This window comes from Pongo pygmaeus, chromosome 15 (assembly GCF_028885625.2).
Source record: "Pongo pygmaeus isolate AG05252 chromosome 15, NHGRI_mPonPyg2-v2.0_pri, whole genome shotgun sequence".
NCBI classification, from domain to species: domain Eukaryota; kingdom Metazoa; phylum Chordata; class Mammalia; order Primates; family Hominidae; genus Pongo; species Pongo pygmaeus.
The window spans coordinates 51,185,103-51,207,949 of NC_072388.2; the positions used below are offsets into that span (position 1 = coordinate 51,185,103).

The 22,847-nt window shown below is 33.9% G+C and overlaps 1 protein-coding gene across 6 annotated transcripts in view; it reads right to left on the bottom strand.

The window, feature by feature from the left end:
• TXNDC16 (thioredoxin domain containing 16) overlaps positions 1 to 22,847 on the bottom strand; it is a 120,243-nt gene that overhangs the window by 85,796 nt on the left and 11,600 nt on the right. For all 6 annotated transcript variants that reach the window (XM_054448657.1, XM_054448655.1, XM_063651593.1 and 3 more), the window contains exons 5-6: positions 19,487 to 19,560; positions 18,597 to 18,671 (exon numbers count right to left, since the gene is read on the bottom strand). In XM_054448657.1, coding sequence (XP_054304632.1) covers positions 18,597 to 18,671; positions 19,487 to 19,560 — 149 coding nt within the window. The remainder of the gene's footprint in view (positions 1 to 18,596; positions 18,672 to 19,486; positions 19,561 to 22,847) is intronic.

Here is a 22,847-nt window from a genome sequence, read left to right on the forward strand (position 1 = left end):
ATTCCTCATGTTTACAACATTCTAGGCAAACCTCAGAGCCTCTGCACACAGTTTTCTTTGCTGGAAGCTATTCCTTTTGCTCCATTTCATAAGTATGATCTCAGATTAAACATCGTTGCCTCAGAGAAGTCTTCTCTGTTGGTCCTGTGTAAGTAAGCCTGTAACATTTTCCTCTCATTTCACTAGTTGATTCCTTTATAGTACTTATTACAACTTAATAATTATTTATATATTTACTTATCTCCACCTTTCTCATTAAACTCTCATGCCCTTGAGGCAAGGATTTTGCATATTTTATCACTATATCTGTAAAAACTTATAATACAGCCTAGTACACTATATTCAATAAATATTTATTGAATGAATGAAAGAAAAAGTAGGGCAGGAATTATTTACTCCCATTCTTTATTTGAAGAACTGGAAGTTCAAAACACTGAAGAGCTTACTCAAAATGCATTTATTGAATCAGGAAGCCAGGGACAGAATACAGAACAGGTGTTCTCAGTCCTAGTCCAGTGATCTTTCCACTTGACCCTAATTCTTCCGAATCATCCTTTCAGTGTATAAATCAGACTGACTAATCATATTTATTCACCCAAAATTATCCCTTTTTTAAAGCTGTCTACTTCTGGCCGGGCACAGTGGCTCACGCCTGTAATCCCAGCACTTTGGGAGGCCGAGGCAGGCGGATCACGAGGTCAGGAGATCAAGACCACGGTGAAACCCCGTCTCTACTAAAAATACAAAAAATTAGCTAGGCGCAGTGGCGGGCACTTGTAGTCCCAGCTACTCGGGAGGCTGAGGCAGGAGAATGGCGTGAACCCGGGAGGAGGAGTTTGTAGTGAGCCGAGATCGCGCCACTGCACTCCAGCCTGGGCGACACAGTGAGATTCTGTCTCAAAAAAATGAAATAAAATAAAAATAAAAATAAAAATAAATAAAGTTGTCTATTCTATATAAATTCTCTACCCCTAACAACTCATTCCACTTAATCCCCATGTGCATAAGTATGTATTTTTGACAGGCTAAACTTCAAAAAATTTTGAAAACTTTTCAAAATTTTCATGTTGCAGGTCCACATACTTAAATAAACAAAGGTTCACTCAAATACTTCAAATAAATTAGTCAAACATCGTTTCCTCCTATAAAGTTTTTCCTAATACAGCAGTTCTCAAACTTTTTGGTCTCAGGAAACTTTTATATCCTTTAAAATTATTGAGGTCCTCAAGGAGCTTTTGTTTATGTAAGTTACGTTTATCAATAGTTGACAAAATAGGAATTAAAATAGGAATTTTAAAATATTTATTAACTCTTTTAAAAATAAACACCATTGCATGTTAACATAAACACTTTTTATTTAAAAAAATAACTAAAATTTACAAAACCGAAGGAAAACTTAGTGAGAAGAATGGTGTTTTACTTTTTTTTTTGAGACGGAGTCTTGCTCTGTCACCTGGGCTAGAGCGCAGTGGCACAATTTCGGCTCACTGCAACCTCCCCACCCTGGGTTCAAGTGATTCTTCTGCCTCAGCCTCCCGAGTGGCTGGGACTACAGGCGCGCACACCCACGCCTGGCTATTTTTTTTTTTTTTTTTTTTGTATTTTTAGTAGAGATGGAGTTTCACCATATTGGCCAGGCTGGTCTCGAACTCCTGACCTCATGATCCGCCTGCCTCGGCCTCCCAAAGTGCTGGGATTATAGGCGTGAGCCACTGCGCCTGGCCTTGTTTTACATTTTTGCAAATATCTTTAATATCGGACTAAATAGAAGACAGCTGGATTTTCATTTCTGCTCCTGTATCCAATCTGTTGTGGCATCACACATCATGTAGCCTCTAGAACCCCAATTCATAAGGGAATGAAAGTGAAAAAGCCAAATAATGCCTTAGTATTACTATAAAAACATTTCCACTCAGTGGGCACCCTGAAAGCGCTGCCCTAAATTATGCTGGCTTAAATATTTACCCATTCATTACAGATTTCTTCCACTTTTTAAAAGAAATGTAAAACGATCTTCTATCATTCCCAGGACTCTTGTTTTGTTTTTATAAGAAATACTTACTGAGCAGTATTCACTATGTGCTAGGTATTTTCAGGTTTTCATTTAACCTCTCAACAATACTTCTGGAACAGTATTACACACATATTCACACACAGGCAACAATCTGAGAGACTAAGTAACCTGCTCCAAATCATACTTCTAGTTGCTGGTAGAGCTTCTGACACCAAGGCCAGGATTTTCTAAATTATATTACCAACCATTTATAAAAATGGGAAACCATGTGGAAAGGTGGCAACTAAAGAATGGCAATGGAGTCTCAGTGGCAAGCTGAGCTGTTGGCTGCCTATACATTTTGGCTAACAAGTCCAGAATCACTCTTCAGTTACTTCAAAACAGTTGGGAGGTACAATCTAGTTAACCTAATTGGACTACCATGTAAATTCTAAACTTGGAAATTACATTCACCTAGTCATGACTTTTATTGTTTTATTATCTCCAATCTGTTTGCTTCAAAAATTAAGTCTGAGTATACAACCCTCCCCAACCATTGTTTGCAATAAAGACTGGCAAATATTTATTAGGTACTTACCACATGCCAGGCATAGTACTAAGCACTTTATAAATAGTGGCAATTTATCAATTTGGGGGCTGCCCACTCCCTTTTGCTTTGTCCAGTTTTCTAAGTCTTCAAGGTAGGCAGAGCCCAAGTGAAAGCTGATATTATCAACCTTGCTTTCCCAGGCTCGTTGCTACAAGGCATGACTATCTGACAAAGAATCACTTGCCTGAGATTCTGAAGCAGGAGCAGGCGATACCAAGAACAAGGAACAGTAAAGAATTATTTCAAGAAGCAGTGGCAGTAACAGCTGGCTTCAAAGGTAGCAATGACAATTGTTAGTCACAGCCCCAATGCAGGTAATGCAAGCTGTAGTATCCAATGCTCAGCAATAATGCAGCTGTCCTCCTCAGACCCACTCTGTGTCATAATTTTCACTGTATCCAGAGCTGTCTAACCTTTGAATCCAGTTCTCTAGCCCTTCTAGCAAGGCTGAGATTTCCTATATCCACTCCAAATCCTTTTCTGCTTAAGCCAGTCAGACCCAGATTCTAGGGCTTATAACTAAAAACCCTCAGCAATGCACTCTGTCTTGTTTAATTTTCATGGCAACCATCTGAAAGCAGAACTATCATTAACCCCATTTTAAAGATAAGTTCATGGGGCTTAAAGAGGTTACCCTGCCTAATGTCCCAAAGCTCATTAAGTAGTCATTATCCATGACATAATAATAACCAAAACTAATGACATTCATAATGTAATGATCCCTATGATTTTTCCCAATGGCTTCCTCACTTTAATATATTCCTTAATATATTAATTTTCAGAATATGAGGATCCATTCCACAGCCTGTGCTCCCTTACTCCAGTTCCAAAGAGGAGAAATACTGACAAAAATGGGTTAAAGGAAAAGTCTCTCTTGGGATTTTCTTGCTCTATTGATGGGGTAAAACAGCCTGGGGCTGCTCTAACTAGGTTCTTCGTGTCCCAGAAAGGCCTTCGTTTTCTTTGGCATGCTTTTCCTGAGATTTTCCTGCAGTAACTATTAGGTAGATAAGATATTTGGCCAAGAATTGAGTGGGTGTCAGAAAGAAAAACAACAAAGGGTCTACCTGACCCTACTTTTAGAGCAGCAAGCAACTCAATCTTTTTTGAGACACAATTTTTGTATTACATTTCTGTCATCATTCAAATTCTCAGAACACAACAAAAAGGAAAATGCAAATGTTTTACCATACCAAAACCCCCAGGAAAAAAAAGACAGAGAGAAATAAATTACTTTTATCTAAATTAATTACTGTGTATTATGACTGGACAGATTCACATATAAAAAGAAATATCCCAAAGTCTTTTAATAAGTATTTCTAAATTAACACAGATTAAAAACAAACCAAACAGGTAGAAGCCACCTCTTAAGAGTACAATAATAAAGTTCACAAATATCATTCTTAGTCTTTTGTCATTAATTATATATTCTCCTAATAGCTTGCGTCTTATAAAATTCTTACTACTAGAAATAATTTTATGACCTTAAAATTTAAGAGTATTTCTGATCTTCCCATTTTTAACAACCAAAAAGTAAAACTTCCAAATTCATCATCTACAAATTCAAAATTTAAGCACCTAATATATGTCATGTACCACATATGTACTGGTAGAAGCACTTTCTATAAAAATTTGCAGTTTGGAGATATAACCATTAATACCAATTAACAGAGCTGTGAGGAACTCATATCCAAGAAAAGCAATTTTTTCTTATAATTTCCCAGTAAAAAGTATGTCATTATCGAACAGGAACAATATTGTATAGGAACAAATCTGATACAGATAAAAGAATGAGCAATCGCTCAATGCCTATTCAGAAGAGAACAGCATGGGCACAGTTCAGGAGTTTTAGAGGAGGACAGCTGTAAAAGTAACTTTCCCCCGAGGTTCTACAGTAACAATGCCTAAACACTCAATCCTTAAGCTCTGCAATAATATGTTAAAGAATAAAATATTAGTAGAAACTATGACAGTTAAAAATAATCCTTCTAATACTTGAAGTTCATGTTATGAGTAGTATGTTAACATAAAGGGACAGGAATTTCTATTTTCTGACAAAATACAGTATTGTCACAAGAAGTAGTACCATATCTTAATAAAGAGTTAATGAGATTTCACTGTTTCTTACTGGATTATCTTTTCTTTTTGCATCATTTGATGATTTTTTTCTTTTGCATCATTTGATTTTTTATTTTTATTTTTTTGAGGGTCTTGCTCTGTCACACAGGCTGAATGGCAAAATCATAGCTCACTGCAGCCTTAAGCTTCTGGGCTCAAGCCATTATCCTGTCTCAGCCTCAGTAGTAACTAGGATGACAGGCACGCATCACCATGCCTGGCTAAATTCTAAAAACTTTTTGTAGAGACTGGGGTCTCATTATATTGCCCAGGCTGGTCTTGAACTCCTGGCCTCAAGTGATCCTCTTTCCTTAGGCTCCCAAAGTGCTGGGATTACAGTGTGAGCCACCTCACCTGGCCTGAGGATTCTTAGGAGTCAACAATGAGTACAGGTAAAGAAGAATGGGCTGGGCGTGGTGGCTCACTCCTGTAATCCCAGCACTTTGGGAGGCTGAACCGGGTGGATCACCTGAGGTCCGGAGTTTGAGACCAGCCTGGCCAACATGGTAAAACCCTGTCTCTACTAAAAATACAAAAAAATTAGCTGGGCATAGTGGCAAGCGCCTGTAATCCCAGCTACTTGTGAGGCTGAGGCAGGAGAATCGTGTGAACCCAGGAGGTGGGGGTTGCACAGGGCCGAAATCATGCCATTGCACTCCAGCCTGGGCAACAAGAGCGAAACTAAAAAAACAGAATGGCCTTTCATTGCAACCGCTGCCTCATGGCAAATATCCCCACCAACTGCCACACCATGAACTCACATTTGTTTTTTCTTCTTAACCGATAAATAAAACTTCCTGCATTTATATATATAAAAAATAAATAACATTTTAGAGCACTAGGCAAAATCCGTAACACATTATTTTCACGTGTTATTTTGATCATCACAATAATCTCATGAGGCTGCAAGTATAACACATAAGAACAAGGAAAATAAATATAAATTGCTTGTATTCTCAATCAATAAAAATTAGTTGGGCCAGGCATGGTGGCTCACACCTGTAATCCCAACACTTTGGGAGGCCGAGGCGGGTGGATCACAAGGTCAGGAGTTTGAGAACAGCCTAACCAACATGGTAAAACCCTGTCTCTACTAAAAATACAAAAAAAAAAAAAAATTAGCCAGGTGTGGTGGCACATGCCTGTAATCCCAGCTACTCAAGAGGCTGAGGCAGGAGAACTGCTTGAACCCAGGAGGCGGAGGTTGCAGTGAGCCAAGATAGCACCACTGCACTCCAGGCTGGGCGACAGAGTGAGACTCCATCTCAAAATAATAATAATAATAATAATAATAAATAAAAATAAAAATTTGTTGTTACTTTCCTTTTCTAAATACAATCATCTCTCAGTATACTCAGGGGATTGATATCCAGGATTGATTCTTGGATACCAAAACCCATGGACGCTCAAGTCCCATATAAAATGGCAGAGAATCTGCTATAACCTACGCACATCTTCCTGTATACTTTAAATCATCTCTAAATTATTTACTTACCATACCTAATACAATGTAAATGCTATGTAGTTATATTATATTTTAAATTTTTTTTTACTGTTGTATTGTTATATTTGATTGCCTTTTTCAAATATTTTTGATCCATTTGTGGTCGAATCCACAGATGCAGAACCTGTGAATATGGAGGGCCAACTGTATTACCATTCTTAACCCCATCTAGAAGCTGGGAAGTAAAATTTTCCTCACATAGTAAATGAACTACTCAATTCTACCACTTTTCACTTTGTATATTTAGAAGGCAGAGTTAAGAATTTTTAGACTACAAATCCAAATTCTCATTTTTAATTTAAATGTCATTTATTTCACAAAGTGGTAATACTTTTACAGGGTTCAAAACACAAAAAGTACCAAAAAAGTTAGAGTCTACTTCATCCCCCACCCCTAGCTTCCCCATATCATTCCTATCAACCAATATGTTCAGTTTTTGTGAAACCTTTTAATATATACGCCATATACATGTATACTATATGCATTTACATGTGCCCCTGTAGAAGGAAATCCTGTGTGGCTCTCCCAGTGCTCCTACACAGACCAAGTCTCCTGAAGATCAAATCTAGCAAGATAGAAAAATGGAGAAGTCCCATTCTAGGCTTGTTTCCTTTTCTCCAGGAGCCATCTGCTTCCATTCAAAGAGAAATAAAACATATCTGTGATATTGTAAAATATGTATTTGGTCCCCAACCCCGTTTGCTGGCATGCAACTCCTGATATCCTTACAATCTCCACCAAACTGATGTCTAGTGTATGCTAATGCGCTGACTGATGGCTGGCAGATAGCTTCAGGATGAGGCCTGGTCACTAAAAGACCAAGGCATGATTAGAGGGTTAGGACTTTCAGCTCTAACCCTCAATCTCTGAGGAGGAGTGAGGCGCTGAAGGTTAGTTGGTCACCAATGGCCAATGGTTTAATCAATCATATCTACATAACAAAGTCTCCATAAAACCCCAAAGGGACAGGGCTTGACGAGCTTCCAGATAGCAAAATGCACAGAAGTTCCTGAAGGGTGGCATGCCAGGGGAGGGCAGCATGCCAGGGGAGGGCATGGAAGCTCCACGCCCCTTCCCATGTGCCCTGCCCCATGCATCTTTTCATCTGTATCCTTTGCGATACTCTTTGTAATACACCAATAAATGTAAATAATTGTTTCCCTGAGTTCTGTGAGCCACTCTAGAGAAACAGCCAAGCCCGATGAGGGGCTTGTTGGAGCCATGAGAACCCCAATTTATAGCTGTTCAGACAGAAGCATAGGAGCTTCTGTCCTATCTGACTGGCATCTCAGGTAGGGGGCAGTCATGGGGACTTGGCCTTCAACACATGCAGGATCTGATACTATCTTCAGGTAAGTACCATCAGAATTGAATAAGAGGACACCCCGCTGATGTCAGCTACAGAGCTGGTGTGTGGAGAAGACTCCTCAAACATCTGGTCACAGAAGTATTCTATGTTTTGTGAGAGCAGAGGAAAAATGATTTTTGTTTTTTCTACACACTATCTTCTCTTCCCCAGAGTCAAATGCTTATATTTAGTGATGGGGCCTTCCTCTTCTGCTCTTACATTCCAGAGTAAAAGATAAGCACTTTCTCTTCAGAGAGGAAGAGTAAGTGTGCCAGCTCCTATATAAACTCGGAGATTAATAATGTTGAAGTTCTCCTTCTTCAAACCTTGCTATGTATAGGTATAAGCATCTGACTCTTGCCTTGTCATTCTGTAGAGAACTACGTATGAGGATAGCGCCACCGTGCTACTCTGGCTGCTGTTATTGTCGTAAGGTCAATTCTCTAATTCAGAAGTCTTCTATGTGACTATAACATAGATATATTACACAGACTCACAAGTAGGGTAACAACTCAGACTCTTTGGAGTTTTGGGCTTAACACCCCCTCTCCTATGTAAATAGTATGATGCTATGCCCTAACCATTTGATTTATTTCACTTACTATATCCTGCAAAATCAATCTGAGAAAATTTTAATAGACTGACAAGTCACTATATTTTAAATCAATGATGTTTTAGCAATATTGTAAATATCCTACCAAAAAGGTACATAATTGACAATAATGGTCAAAAAATACTTTCAAATATTAACAATTAGTATAAAGATCACCCTAAGTTTACACTTGTTATTCTATCTCAGATTTTATTAACTTAATTTTTTCTGCAATTCAATATTCTGAAAATAACAAATTATCTAAAACAATGATCTTTTCTGTTGACGAAGTAGCAAAGTCCAAGTATAACTGTAGGTCACTGGTCTCAAGCAAAACATTCTAAGTAAGGAACAACACAAATGCTTTGGGATAAAAGTAATAGCATGGGTTATACATTTTTAAAAAGCAAGCCAAATAAAGTAACACATATTCTCTAATGCAGGATTTTAGTTCATAAACAAGTATTTTGAGAACAATCCAAACATCTGTAAATATTTCTCTTTATTAAGAATTAGGCTAAGTAGTGGATTTAGGACAAAAATAACTGACTAGTTAAAATTAATGTATTTTAATAAGTATGTCAATGAATTTTTGTAAATGGAGGCAATCCCAGGAAATTTTGACTTGCCTGTTTATTGACTAATAAAATGTAAACGTAGAAGAATTATATATGATATATATATACACAGCTCTTATGTACATATCTAATAGTAGATAACAGTATCTTAGAAAAAAGACAAGAATATAAATACAAAAAAATTGCTTAGTAGTAAGTCACAGTAATAATATCCTTATTATAAGTGAAATACTATTTTGTTTATTATTAATAAGTATAATAGTTGTAACTAGTTCATTTTTCAATTTATAATAAAAATCCATAAGGTCAAAAGACACAAAATTAGTATGCAGAAGTGAATCTTTCATATACTGGTATATATATGATACCTAGGTGTATATATATATGTGTGTGCGTGTATATACATAATACCTATTATATATATTATCTATAATACCTATTAATCTATAATACCTCTTATATATAGTCTATAATACCTATTCTATATATTATCTATATAATACCTATTCTATATAATCTATATAATACCTATTATATATTTTATCTATATATTACCTATTATATATTAACTATATAATACCTATTATATATATTATCTATATAATACCTATTATATATATTATCTATATAATACCTATTATATATATTATCTATACAATATCTATTATATAGCAAAGACTTGGAACCAACCCAAATGTGCAACAACGATAGACTGGATTAAGAAAATTTGGCACATATACACCATGGAATACTATGCAGCCATAAAAAATGATGAGTTCATGTCCTTTGTAGGGACATGGATGAAGCTGGAAATCATCATTCTCAGCAAACTATTGCAAGGACAAAAAACCAAACACCACAAGTTCTCACTCCCAGGTGGGAATTGAACAATGAGAACACATGGACACAGGAAGGGGAACACACTGGGGCCTGTTGGTGGGTGGGAGGAGGGGGGAGGGATAGCATTAGGAGATATACCTAATGTTAAATGACGAGTTAATGGGTGCAGCACACCAACATGGCACATGTATACATACGTAACAAACCTGCACGTTGTGCACATGTACCCTAAAACTTTAAGTATAATAATAAAAAGAAAAAACAAATACCTATTATATATTATTATATATAATGTCTATTATATATTATTATATATAATGCCTATTATATATATTATACATAATACCTATTATATATAATACCAATTCTATATCATATATGATACATATATATTATTATGTAACATATGATACCTATTATATATAATATATAATAATATAATATCCATTATATATGATACCTATTATATATTATATATAATAGGCATTATATATAACATATTAATTATATTATATATAATATATATTATATATTAGATAGCTAATATATATATTAGATATCTAATATATATATTAGCTATCTAACATAATAGATATATATTATATATCCAATATATATATTATATATTAGCTATCTAATATAATAGCTATATATCTAATATATATATTAGATATTAGATATCTAATATAATAGATATATATTATATATCTAATATATATTATATTAGATATCTAATATAATATATATTATACATCTAATATATATTATATTAGATATCTCATATATATTATATATCTAATAGATATATATTATATATCTCATATATAATATATTATATATCTAATATAATAGATATATATTATATATCTAATATTTATGTAATTTATAAATTAGATATATTATAATTATTTATATAATTTATTTATTACATTTATATATTATATATTTATATTACATATATTTATATATATCATATATTTATATTATATATTTATATATTATATACTTATATTATATATATTTATATATTAGATGTATATTTATATTATATATATTTATATATTAGATATATATTTATATCATATATATTTATTAGATATATATTTATATTATATATTTATATATTAGATATATAATACATATTTATATAAATATATATTTATATTATACATATTTATATAATACATATTTATATATTTATATATATAAACTTATATATATCTATAATATAAATATATATTTATATAATATATAATATAAATTTATATAATATATTATATATTCATATTATATATAATATATTTATATATTTATATTATATATTATATATTTATATATTTATATATTATATATATTTATATTATATATTATATATTTATATAATATAATTATATAAATATATACTTTTATATATAACATATTTATATTATATATCATATATTTTTATATATAATATATATTTATATTATATATTATATATATTTTTATATATAATATATATTTATATTATATATTATATATATTTTTATATATATTATATATTTATAAATATATATTATATATTTTTATATATTATATATTTATAAATATATATTATATATTTTTATATAATATATATTATATATTATACATAATATATAATATATATTATATATTATATATATTTATATATTATATATTATATATATTCATATATTATATATTATATATTTATATATATTATATATTATATATTATATATTTATATATATTATATATTATATATTATATATTATATATGTATATATTATATATGTACATATGTATATATTATATATTATATATGTATATATTATATATTATATATTATATATGTATATATTATATATTATATCTTTATATATTATATATATTATATATTATTTATATATGTATATATTATATTATATAAATATATATTATATAATATATATTTATATATGATATATTATATTCATATACAAATATATAAATATTATATTATATAATATATTATACATTTATATAATATATATTTATATAATATATTTTATATTTATATAATATATAATAGATTGTAGATTATAGATTTATATAATATATATTATAAATTATAGATTATAGATTTATATAATATACATTATATATTATATCTATAATATACAGTATATATTATATCTATAATATACGGTTATATATTATATATAATATACGGTTATATATTATATATATAACCGTACAGTTATATATTATATCTATAATATACGGTTATATATTATAGATATAATATAGTTATATATTATATATATTTATATAATATACAGTTATATATTATATATTTATATAATATACAGTTATATATTATACATTTTTATATAATATACAGTTATATATATTTATATTATATGTATTATATATTATATATTTATATATTATACATATTTATATTATATATTTATATATTCTATATATAATATATATTTATATTATATATTTACATATATTATATATTTATTATATATTTATATATTTATATTATATATTTATATATTAGATTATATATTATATATTTATATTGTATATATTTATATATTATATATTTATATTATAGATAGTTATATATTTATATATATGTATATTATATATTATATATTTATATAATATATGTATTTATATATATTTATATTTATATATTTATATTATATATTTATATATTATATATTTATATTATATATATTATATATAATTTTTATATATTATATATAAATATGTATAATATATTATATATTATATATAAATTTAATATATAATATATAATATAAATTATATATAGTATATTATATATTATTGTATATATATTATATTATTATATATTATATATAAATGTATATATTAATTAAATATATATTATTATATATAATAATATATTATATATAATACCTAGTATATATATGTGTGTGTGTATATACATATATACAAAAAATACCTAGGTATATTATGTGTATATATGTTACACCTCTTGTATAATAGATAAGATATTTTTTTTATATATATTATATAAGAACATATCAGTATATGTCTGTATACGTCAGTGTGTCTCTGTGTATTAGAAGATAACAGAAGAAAAAATTCATTTACAATAGAAAAAAAGACATAAAATCTCCAGTAATAAATTTAAGTACGCAGGCATATATTTTTAAAAAGCATTAAAACACTGCTAGAATCAAAAGAATGAAAAGACAAGCCACAAACTGGCTGGTGTGGGGGAAAATACTTGCGAAAAATATATCTGATAAAGCACTGTTACCCAAAATATACAAAACTCAACACGAAAACAAACAACCCAATTAAAAAATGAACCAAAGACCTTAACCTCATGATAGATAGACAGATGGCAAATAAGCATATGAAAACATCCTCCACATCATATGTCATCAGGGAAATGCAAATTAAAACAACAAAGAGATACCACTATATACCTATTATGCTAGCCAAAATATGGAACACTGACAACACCAAATGCTGACAAGGATGTGGAACAACAGGAACTTTCATTCATTGCTGGTGGGAATGCGAAATGGTACAGCCACTTTGGAAGGCAGCTAGCAATGTTTTATAAAACTAAACATAATCTTACCACACAGTCCAGCAATCACACTCCTTTCATGTTTACCCAAAGGAGTTGGAAACTTAGGACCACACAAAAACCTATATATGGATGTTAATAGCAACTTCATTTATAATTGCCAAAACTTGGCAACCAAGATGTCTTTCAGTAGGTCAATGGTTAAACTGTGGTATATCCATTCAGTGGAATATTATTCAGTGATTAAAAAAATGAACTATCAAGCCATGAAAAGACATGCAGAAACCTTAAATGCATATTACTAAGTGCAAGAAGCCAAGATGAAAAGGCTACATGCTGTATGATTCCAACTACATCACATCTGGAAAAGACAAAACTACAAAGATAGTAAAAAGATCAGTGGTTTGTAGGGGAGAGAGTAAGGGATGAACAGTTAGGCACAGAGCATTTTGGGGGCAGTGAATCTATTCTGTATGACACTAATGGTAGAAATGTGTCATACATTTGTCAAAACTTATAGAATGTAGAACACAAAGAGTGAAACTTTAATGTAAACTATGTACTTTAGTTAATAATATGTCAATATTGGTTCATCAATTGTAACAACTGTACCACACTAATGCAAAATGTTAATAATAGGGAAAACTATACATAAAGGAGGAGATATACTGGAATTTTATGTACTATCTGCTCAAATTTCTGTAAATTTTTCAAGTTTCTGTACATCTAAAACTGCTCATAGTCTGACTTTGTTTCTTAAAAATCCCAAAAATGGGTGAATTCATTTATAACAATGGAATAAGGGAAAGGTAGTACAACTTAAAATCCAGAAGTCAAAAAAGAAAAAATAAATTTGACCACATAATTTTTTGAAGAACACAATAGGGAAATTCAAAAGACAAATGAAAAACTTGAAAAAAAAAAGTTTTACAGTTTGTGCTTTATATAAGGAGAGCTCCTAGAAACTAATAAAAATAAAGTTTAAGCTGAGTGTGGTGGTGTGCACCTGTACTCCCAGTTATTCCAGAGGCTGAGGTGGGAGGATCCCTTCAGGTTAGGAGTTTGAGGCCACAGTGTGATATAATTGCACCTGTGAATTGCCAATGCACTCAAGCCTGGGGAATACAGCAAGACCCCATCTCAAAATAAATCAAGTTTAAAACATAATTTAAAAATGGACAAAAGTTGTCAAGCAACAGTTCAAATCTTTTTTTTTTTTGAGACGGAGTCTCACTCTGTCACCCAGGTTGGAGTGCAATGGCGCGATCTCGGCTCACTGCAAGCTCCACCTCCCGGGTTCACGCCATTCTCCTGCCTCAGCCTTCCGAGTAGCTGGGACTACAGGCGCCCGCCACCACGCCCGGCTAATTTTTTGTATTTTTAGTAGTGACGGGGTTTCACTGTGTTAGCCAGGATGGTCTCGATCTCCTGACCTCGTGATCTGCCCACCTCGGCCTCCCAAAGTGCTGAGATTACAGGCATGAGCCACCGCACCCGGCCAGTTCAAGTCTATTTTTATGAGTAGTATGCAACTGTAAGAGTACAACAGAGAAAAAAAAAAGTGCTAGCCAGGAACTGGGTATTTCAAACTGATGGTTTTAGCATCCAAAAGTAAGAAGATAGGTTGTTCCTCATGGCAATTTGCAAGGTACAGCTAAGGGACAGCATACTGTTTGGCATAGTTCTTTAACATTGTAAATATCGTTACTGGGAAATTTTATAAAATACTGTATTACATAAGTCATTTTCTCACATTTTTAAACAAAAATGAGGACACTGCCTCTTTGGAATTCTACTTCCTTGACATTTTTTTTTTCTCTCAGTTTCTTCTCTTAATTGGTGGTATTGCCCTAGGATGCTCCCTGGCTGACCTATATGTTGACAACACCTGGATGTACACTGCTCTAAGGCTCAAACTCCTATAGATGCCTGACTGAGGCATGATGGACTTTCCACTTGCTACAGTAGACTCATATTCTGTAAATTTGCTCTTCTTCCTTGCCTATTTCAGATGGTGATCAGACTAGATCTGGGTAGCATGAGGTAAGAAAGAAGAGATCAAGAATTAACAAGTTTTTGTAGTTCTACTGTTACCAAATTAACGATTACCAAGTCCAGCTAATTTCACCTCCTAAGCATTAAAAAGAAAATCCCCGCTTTGCTGTATCTACTCTGCCTCCCTAGATTATGCAATGGTCACAGAATGGTTTATACATGTGCTCAAACCCCATAGACATATCTCACATCCACCAGAAAGATCTCTCAAATACTAATCTGATCACATCACTTGCTTGCCTATAGCTCTTTGCTGGGCAATCAGGTGTTAAAGTGGTCAATCAGAACAACAAGCCAAACTAAAAGTAATAATCAAGGTTTCATTTACTTACTAGGAAAGTGCAAACAAGATGCAAAAAAGAGAGGTGCTGGCTCAACAATGTTAAATTTTTCATCCCTTGGAATGACCACAGGCAAGGGTCAGGTGGATACAGTGCAGACACAAGGAATCATCTCATTACAAGGAGTCTCAAACAACAGGCCCCACTTCTTTATGGACCCATGGACTTGAGGGAACAAAAGGGGTCTGGGGTAAGAGTGGAAAGGCCCTGACTCAAAGATAAGAAAAGCACCTTAGCCAAGGGCTCTGGTAAGGAGGCCTCAAAATGGAGGTAGCGGGGCTAGGAATGCAGATGCACACATAAGCATAGGGGCCCGAAGGATTAGGAGAGGAATAGGCCTATGTCCTTGACCTCAATTTTCTCTAGAAAACTGCAATGTACTGCTTATGTGCCAAGTGTGGTATGGTGAGGGCAGCTTCCCCCTGTGAGGTTTGTCAGGCATAGCCTTGGAATACTGCATATGATCAGGCCTGAAAGATCACATAAGGATTTTGGCCTATAGCTGGACTCTTCACTTTTCAGTGGTTACCCAAAAGCCTAAACTTATACAGAGGGAAAACAAAAATTCCCTTCCTCTGACCCCATGTCTACTTTTCTACTCTTATCTCCTGCTTCACATTTTATACTCTGGCAAAACCACCACCTTCTCCCAACTACTTCTAACCTCTATGACAAGCTTGTCCAACCTGTGGTTCATGGGCTGCATGCAGCCCAGGACAGCTTTGAATATGGCCCAACACAAATTCGTAAACTTTCTTAAAACATTATGAGATGTTTTTGCAATTTTTTTTTAAGCTCGTCGGCTATCATTAGTGTACTTTATGTGTGGACCAAGACAATTCTTCTTCCGACGTGGCCCAGGGAAGCCAAAAAAAGTATTGAACATGGCTGCTCTGTGTCTTTGTCACAAAGTTCCTCTTGCTTTTCTCACCTTCCCCTTCTTCACCAAGCACTTATCCTTTAACATTCACCCCTACTGCCACTTCCTTCAGGAAGCCCACTTAATAAATATTCACCCTCATTCTAGACATGAGTAACTATTCCCTTCTCTGTGGATCCATTAGCCCTTATGCATACATACTTCTACTATTTTACTTATCACATAATAATATTTTCTGTTTCTCTGTGCAACACTAAATTCCTACAGAACAGAAGCCACATCCTATTCTGTTTTTTATAGCCAATGTCTAACAAGTGTCTGGCACACAGCAGGAACATGGGGAAAAATCTATTTGTGGAATTCGTGTTCTATAAATTAGCATTAATACAGCACTAAGAACAGGACACTACTAAAGCAGGACTGAATGAGCTGAGCCTCACGGGGTAACCAGTTTAGATAACAGGGTCCTCGGTCCTCTCCATGTCTAGGGCCAGCTGTTTCAAAACCACCTTGTCATCAAGTTGTTCAATGTGGATACGCCACTCCAGGATTTGGTGTCAAATTTGGATTCATACTTTATGAAAAGACTTCTTTTTCTGTTTCTTCACCCCCATTTCTGGGTCAAAGATAGTCATCAGGTGTCCACTGGAAAAACAGCTGCTAACTAGTAAGCTTCCTGAGAACAAATGTCATATCTATTACTTGGACTTTTTGCTAAGCTTCACAGAACCCCCACCATCAAGATAGCTACCCCTCTGTCCCAGGAAAGGGATTCCAAGGAATTCCTTCCTCAAAAGACCATCTTCGCTCATTATGATTGGCTCCTTAGTCTACAAGTATCAGGGCCCATGGTTGTCAGGAATTTCTAAAGGCCTTTTGTTAACATATTATTGGGACTGGAACATTTGTAAAGTGATAAGCACAACTTTTCACCTGTAAGTTTTGAATTTCCAGGAGTTAAACTACCAATTTTTGTAGGTAAGAGAGGAAGAGGAGACCCAAGCAGAAAAAGACAGCCAATGTCAGCAAAGGTCTTAGTGGACAACAGGCTTATAACATTAAATTAGAAAAGTCCATGTAAACCTGTGTCCTTAACAAGTCATATTTTCTAGCTCTGTTACCAAAGAGACTATCAGACTTAATTCAGGGGAAGATTCCAAGAATGGACCCCAGATAGACCTAAATACCAGGCCTGGAGATTCCAGGCCAGAAAACTTAAACTTTCTCTCAGTAAACACTGAGGTATGTGTTGGGACAAACTCTTTCTGTACTAACTGAGCAAGCCCAGAGCTAGAGAATCCAGAAAGAAACCCAGCTGGGATAAGAAGAAAGCCAGGTACTTTAAAAATCCCAGCGAGAATAACAAAGATGAGTGGTGCATGCCTGTAGGTCCCAGCTACTCAGGAGCCTGGGAGGTGGAGGTTGCAGTAAGCCAATATCATGCCACTGTGCTCCAGCCTGGGAGACAGAGTAAGACTCCACCTCAAAACAAAAAACAAAAACAAAAAAAAAACAAAGATGAGCTTCCTACCTGGTACTATGGTCTAAATGTTTGTATCTCCCCAAAATTCATATGTTGAAATCCTAACTGCCAATATGATGATATTAGGAGGTTATAAGGGCAAAGCCCTCATGAATGAGATTAGTGCTCTAATAAAAGAGACCCCAAGAGAGCTCCTTTATCCCTTTCATCATGTGAGGACACAGGGAAAAGATGACCAGCTATAAACCAGGGGCCCTCACCCAACACCAAATCTGCCAGTGCTTTGATCTTGGACCTCCCAGATTCCATAACTGTGAAAAATAAATTTCTGTTGTTTATAAGCCACCCCGTCTACTGTATTTTGTTATAGCAGCCTGAACAGACTAAGATACCTGGCAAAATCCTCACTCCTCCAGTTAGACCTCACTCAATGTGGTTTTGTTGAGTCATCTCCTACTCTTATAAAACTATCTCCATGTTTCTGTATCCTTTGCCATTAAAAAAATTTTTAGATCCTCGATGTGGGAAGATAGATTAGTAATTTGTGTTAAATTGTTGCCTACAAATATAATGTTAAAACCCTGAAATATTTTAATGAATTGTGGTTATTTAAAATGATATCAACAGATAACTAACAAGTAAACAAATGAATGGGTAGCCCCTGTACTTACAAGAGAACATGGGCGACAATGGCATTCACATCAAACAAGGTGTCAGTAGGGAATTCTCTGAGCAATATGTTGCCCCTATAAAAAGTTTAAAAACAGATTAATATTTAAAAACACAAAAAATATTTCCTTAGAATTCAATTTACTTGTCTATCAAATACATTAGCTTATATGGTCTTTGATGTTACAGCCTGTGTCTTGTCAACATACTCCACATACCTACTAGCATCCTGGCACATAATACATTCTCAATAAATATATTAACTTTGAAAAGCCTAGGTTCTGTACCTGGCAAAAAGGCTAGAAAAAAATATGAGTCCAAACAAGGATTCCTACCAGTCTCCCCAACTCACAATAACACACACACACACACACACACACACACACATAAATTCCCCAAATTGGGCTGGGAAGAAGGCAGGAAGGAAAAAGAAGTGTCTTCAGAAGGTCCCTGAGGAAACAGGACCTCTCCCAACTTCTTCGGCCAAATCCCAAGGATTTGAGAAACCTCAGGTAGATCAAACCCAAGTGCAGAGAGATTGGCAGATCTCTCAAAAATAAAGTACATTTATTTCACACCCAAATGTGGACCTGACATATCTACCCAGAACATTAAATTTGGTAAGCACTTGCTTACCAGGCATTTGTTGTAGGAGTTTACACAACAGCCTCACAAAACAACCTTGTGATGTAGGTATTACTCTCTGTTTTATAAATAAGGAAGTTAAAGTACAGAGAGGTTAGGTAACAAATCTATTACTTGGACTTTTGGTTAAGATTTACATGATCCCCCCTACGTATGACTTTATTCTAGCTCAGTGATATTTTACATATTTGAATATTCTAGAAGTATAGCTTTGTATTTGTCCAGCACACTCAGGAAAATAGCTTACTTGAATAAATATGCTTTCATCAAATCCTTTTCTTTTCCACAGTATCTTGATATTTCTTCTTTGACACAATTAACCTTTAAAAGAGTATACTTAAGTTTTAGCATATATATCAAAAGGTCAAGTTTCTTGGTTGGGGAAACAAGAAGGAGAATTAAATATTACAGTTTGTTGCAGGTCAAATTTTATACTTTACTTTTTTTTCTGATTTGTATGCTATAATTGTTCACATATTCAAGTGCATGAGATAACCCAGAGAAAGGCACTATTTCTGAATTCAGTCTCATGGAACAAGTATGTGGTAACCAGGTAGAAAAGGAAGGACACATTTAAGGCAAGACAAAAAGTATGAGCAATAGTCAGGAAGCACAAAAGTGAGTGCTAACTTGGGATGATGAAAGCATCTCAGCAGGTGGAACACAGAGATAGCAGATACTGCTGGTTTCCCACCTAAAATCTATCCTTCCCTTTTGTTTACTAACAGAACTTTGCTAAAAGCAAGTGTTTCATTAAAAGGCTTTCCCAGCCTCCCCAACAGCCTGCAATGGCTAAATGGTGTTTGGAGGAGTCACTGGGATGAAACTCCTAAAAGGCTCTTAAAAGCGGGCTGACTGATACGTCTGCTCTTTTCACTCCTTCTTGACCAAAAATAGGTAAGACAGCTGGAGTACCAACAGCAATCACGGACCATAAGGCATCTTTAAAGAAGCTACTTGCTAAGAATGGTACAACAAAAACAATGAACTAAGTCAATGATGATGTCAGAGCAGCCATACCAGCCCTGGATAGCTTATAATCTGAACTCTAAGTGAAAAAATATATACAATAACAATCTTGGCAACAACATGAAGATAAATAGAAGGCAAAAGAACACAAAGATAAGGAGAGTTTAAAAGAATATCACATTAGTGTAGGTCATGGATGACTTGGATGAGAAGTAAAGCCAAAAAGGACAGAAGACATTCAAAAGGCTTTTTACAAATACAATACATAAAACTAGGGAGAAGACTGAGCATGTATATGCAGATTGAGATAGAGGAGGAGAGGAAAGAGAAAAAAAGAATGAAGCGATTTCTAGATGGGGCAAATGGAGAGCTACCAACGTTAACTAACCAAAACTAAGGCTAGAAGAATAGTTATTTTGTTTTGCATTTGGTAAGGCTTTTGTTTCTTTTAAGAGGGGGTTTTCCTGTTGTTCAATTTAATTTTAATAGGATTTGAGGAAGAAGAAGAAGAACTGGGGAAGCAACATTTGTTTAAAAGGCTACAAAACAGGAACTGACACTAAGAAATGAGAAATAGAGAATCAGAATTAAAGTCGGAGTATAGCCATAACCAAAAAGTAAATTTTAATATATGTAATTTAAAAAATTTTTTTAAGTTACAGCATAAGGATGGTTGGTATTATGACAATAGATGTGTCCATTCATTCATCAATTCAAAATACATTTGAACATCTATCATGTCAGTCACTGTTCTAGTCACTTTAGGTACAGGTAAGTTCCAAATAAAAATATTTAGCTTTAGAACAATGTAAGGTAGAGACAAGTTAAAAACTAATTAATATGTAGTGTTAAGTCCTATAAATAAAAAAATTGTAAGGGAATAGCATGTGATAGGGCATTTTAGAGAGGTAATCAAGGAAGGCTTCTCTGAAAAGGTGACATTTGCACAAAGAACTGAAGAAAGGCAGTAATGCATAAAAATATACAAATAAGTAAAAGAGATGAGTTCTAAGCAGAGGGGAAAATATCTGCAAAGGCCCTGTGGTTAACAGCACCTCCAGCAGGTTCAAATAACAGAAAGATGACCACTATCTACTAAGAACGAACTGAACAAAGTGGAGGGTCAGAAAATGAGATCAGAGACAAAGCCAGTGTCCACAACACTCAAAAGTTTCTATTTGATCATAATTGGAATGAAAGGACTTTCGCAACATGGTAGTGATGTATCCTGACACATCTGGCTACATATGGAGAAGAGTCTGTCATGAGACAAAGTGAAGGAAGAAAGGCCAGTGATTAGGAGGCTATTGTGGTTTCCCCAATGAGAAGAGATGGCAGGAAGAAGTAAAAATGAAGGTATAGGAAGTAGTCAGATTTGAAAAGTTCTCATAGCAGAACCAAGTAGTAGATGGATTACTTATGAGAGAAAGAAAAGTCAAGGATAACAGAGCTTTTTGTTTAAAATCTACTTTGATACACTAGATTTCTTCTGGTTATCACTTGTATATCTTTTTTTCCTTCCTTTACTTTGAAGATTTCTGAAACCTTTATTTTGAATGCATGTCTAAATATCATTGGTTAGGGAAACAAGAAGGAGAATTAAACATTACAGCTTGTTTCAGGTCAAATTTTGTACTTTACGTTTTTTTTTTTATTTGTATGCTATAATTGCTCACATATTCAAGTGCATGAGATAACCCAGAGAAAGGCACTATTTCTGAATTCAATCTTATGGAACAAGTAGGTGGTAACCAGGTAGAAAAGGAAGGACATATTTAAGGCAAGACATGTAGCCCTAAATAGCATACAGCTTTCTTGGGTTACTGTATCCAGCTTGACATTCATTGTCTTGACTAGAATACGTAGCCCATTTATATTTTAGCATTTTCTTCATCCTGCCTCTTGCTATCTTCTGAAAACAATCTTAAATGCTGCTTTTTGTGAAATCTTTCCCAATACCATCTGTGACTTTCCACCTCAAAAATCAAATATGGGCTTTCTTTCCTTTAAACTTCAATGGGCTAGGTGCGGTGGCTCATGCCTGTAATCCTAGCACTTTGGGAGGCTGAGGCAGGAGGAACACCTGAAGTCAGGAGTTTGAGACTAGCCTGACCAATATGGTGAAATCCCATCTCTACTAAAACTACAAAAATTAGCCAGGCATGGTGGCGTGCACCTGTAGTCCCAGCTACTCGGGAGGCTGAGACAGGTGAATTGCTTGAACCCAGGAGGCAGAGGTTGCAGTGAGCCAAGATGGCGCCACTGCACTCCAGCCTGGGTGACAGAGCGAGACTTGGTCTCAAAAAAAAGAAGAAAAAAACTTCTATGGCACTTTATTTGTATCTCTCCTATTACAATGATCAGGTTCTGCTAGTTATTAAAATGACTTGTGAATGTGTTTTATCCTCCTTATTTAGGATACAAACTCTCCAAAGAAAAGGACAGGGGCTTAGTCATCTTTCTATCCAAAAGAAGATTATATATGGTAAGCCCATTTCAATCTCACAAATATTTACTCAGCACTGGGTGGTGGGAACTGAGCTAGGCACTCAACAAAGGTTTATCTCATTTGCCACTATCTCCTTTCTAGATAGAGCTCAGCATTCTCACTGTAAAATCAGGAGTTTCAGGCTGGGTAC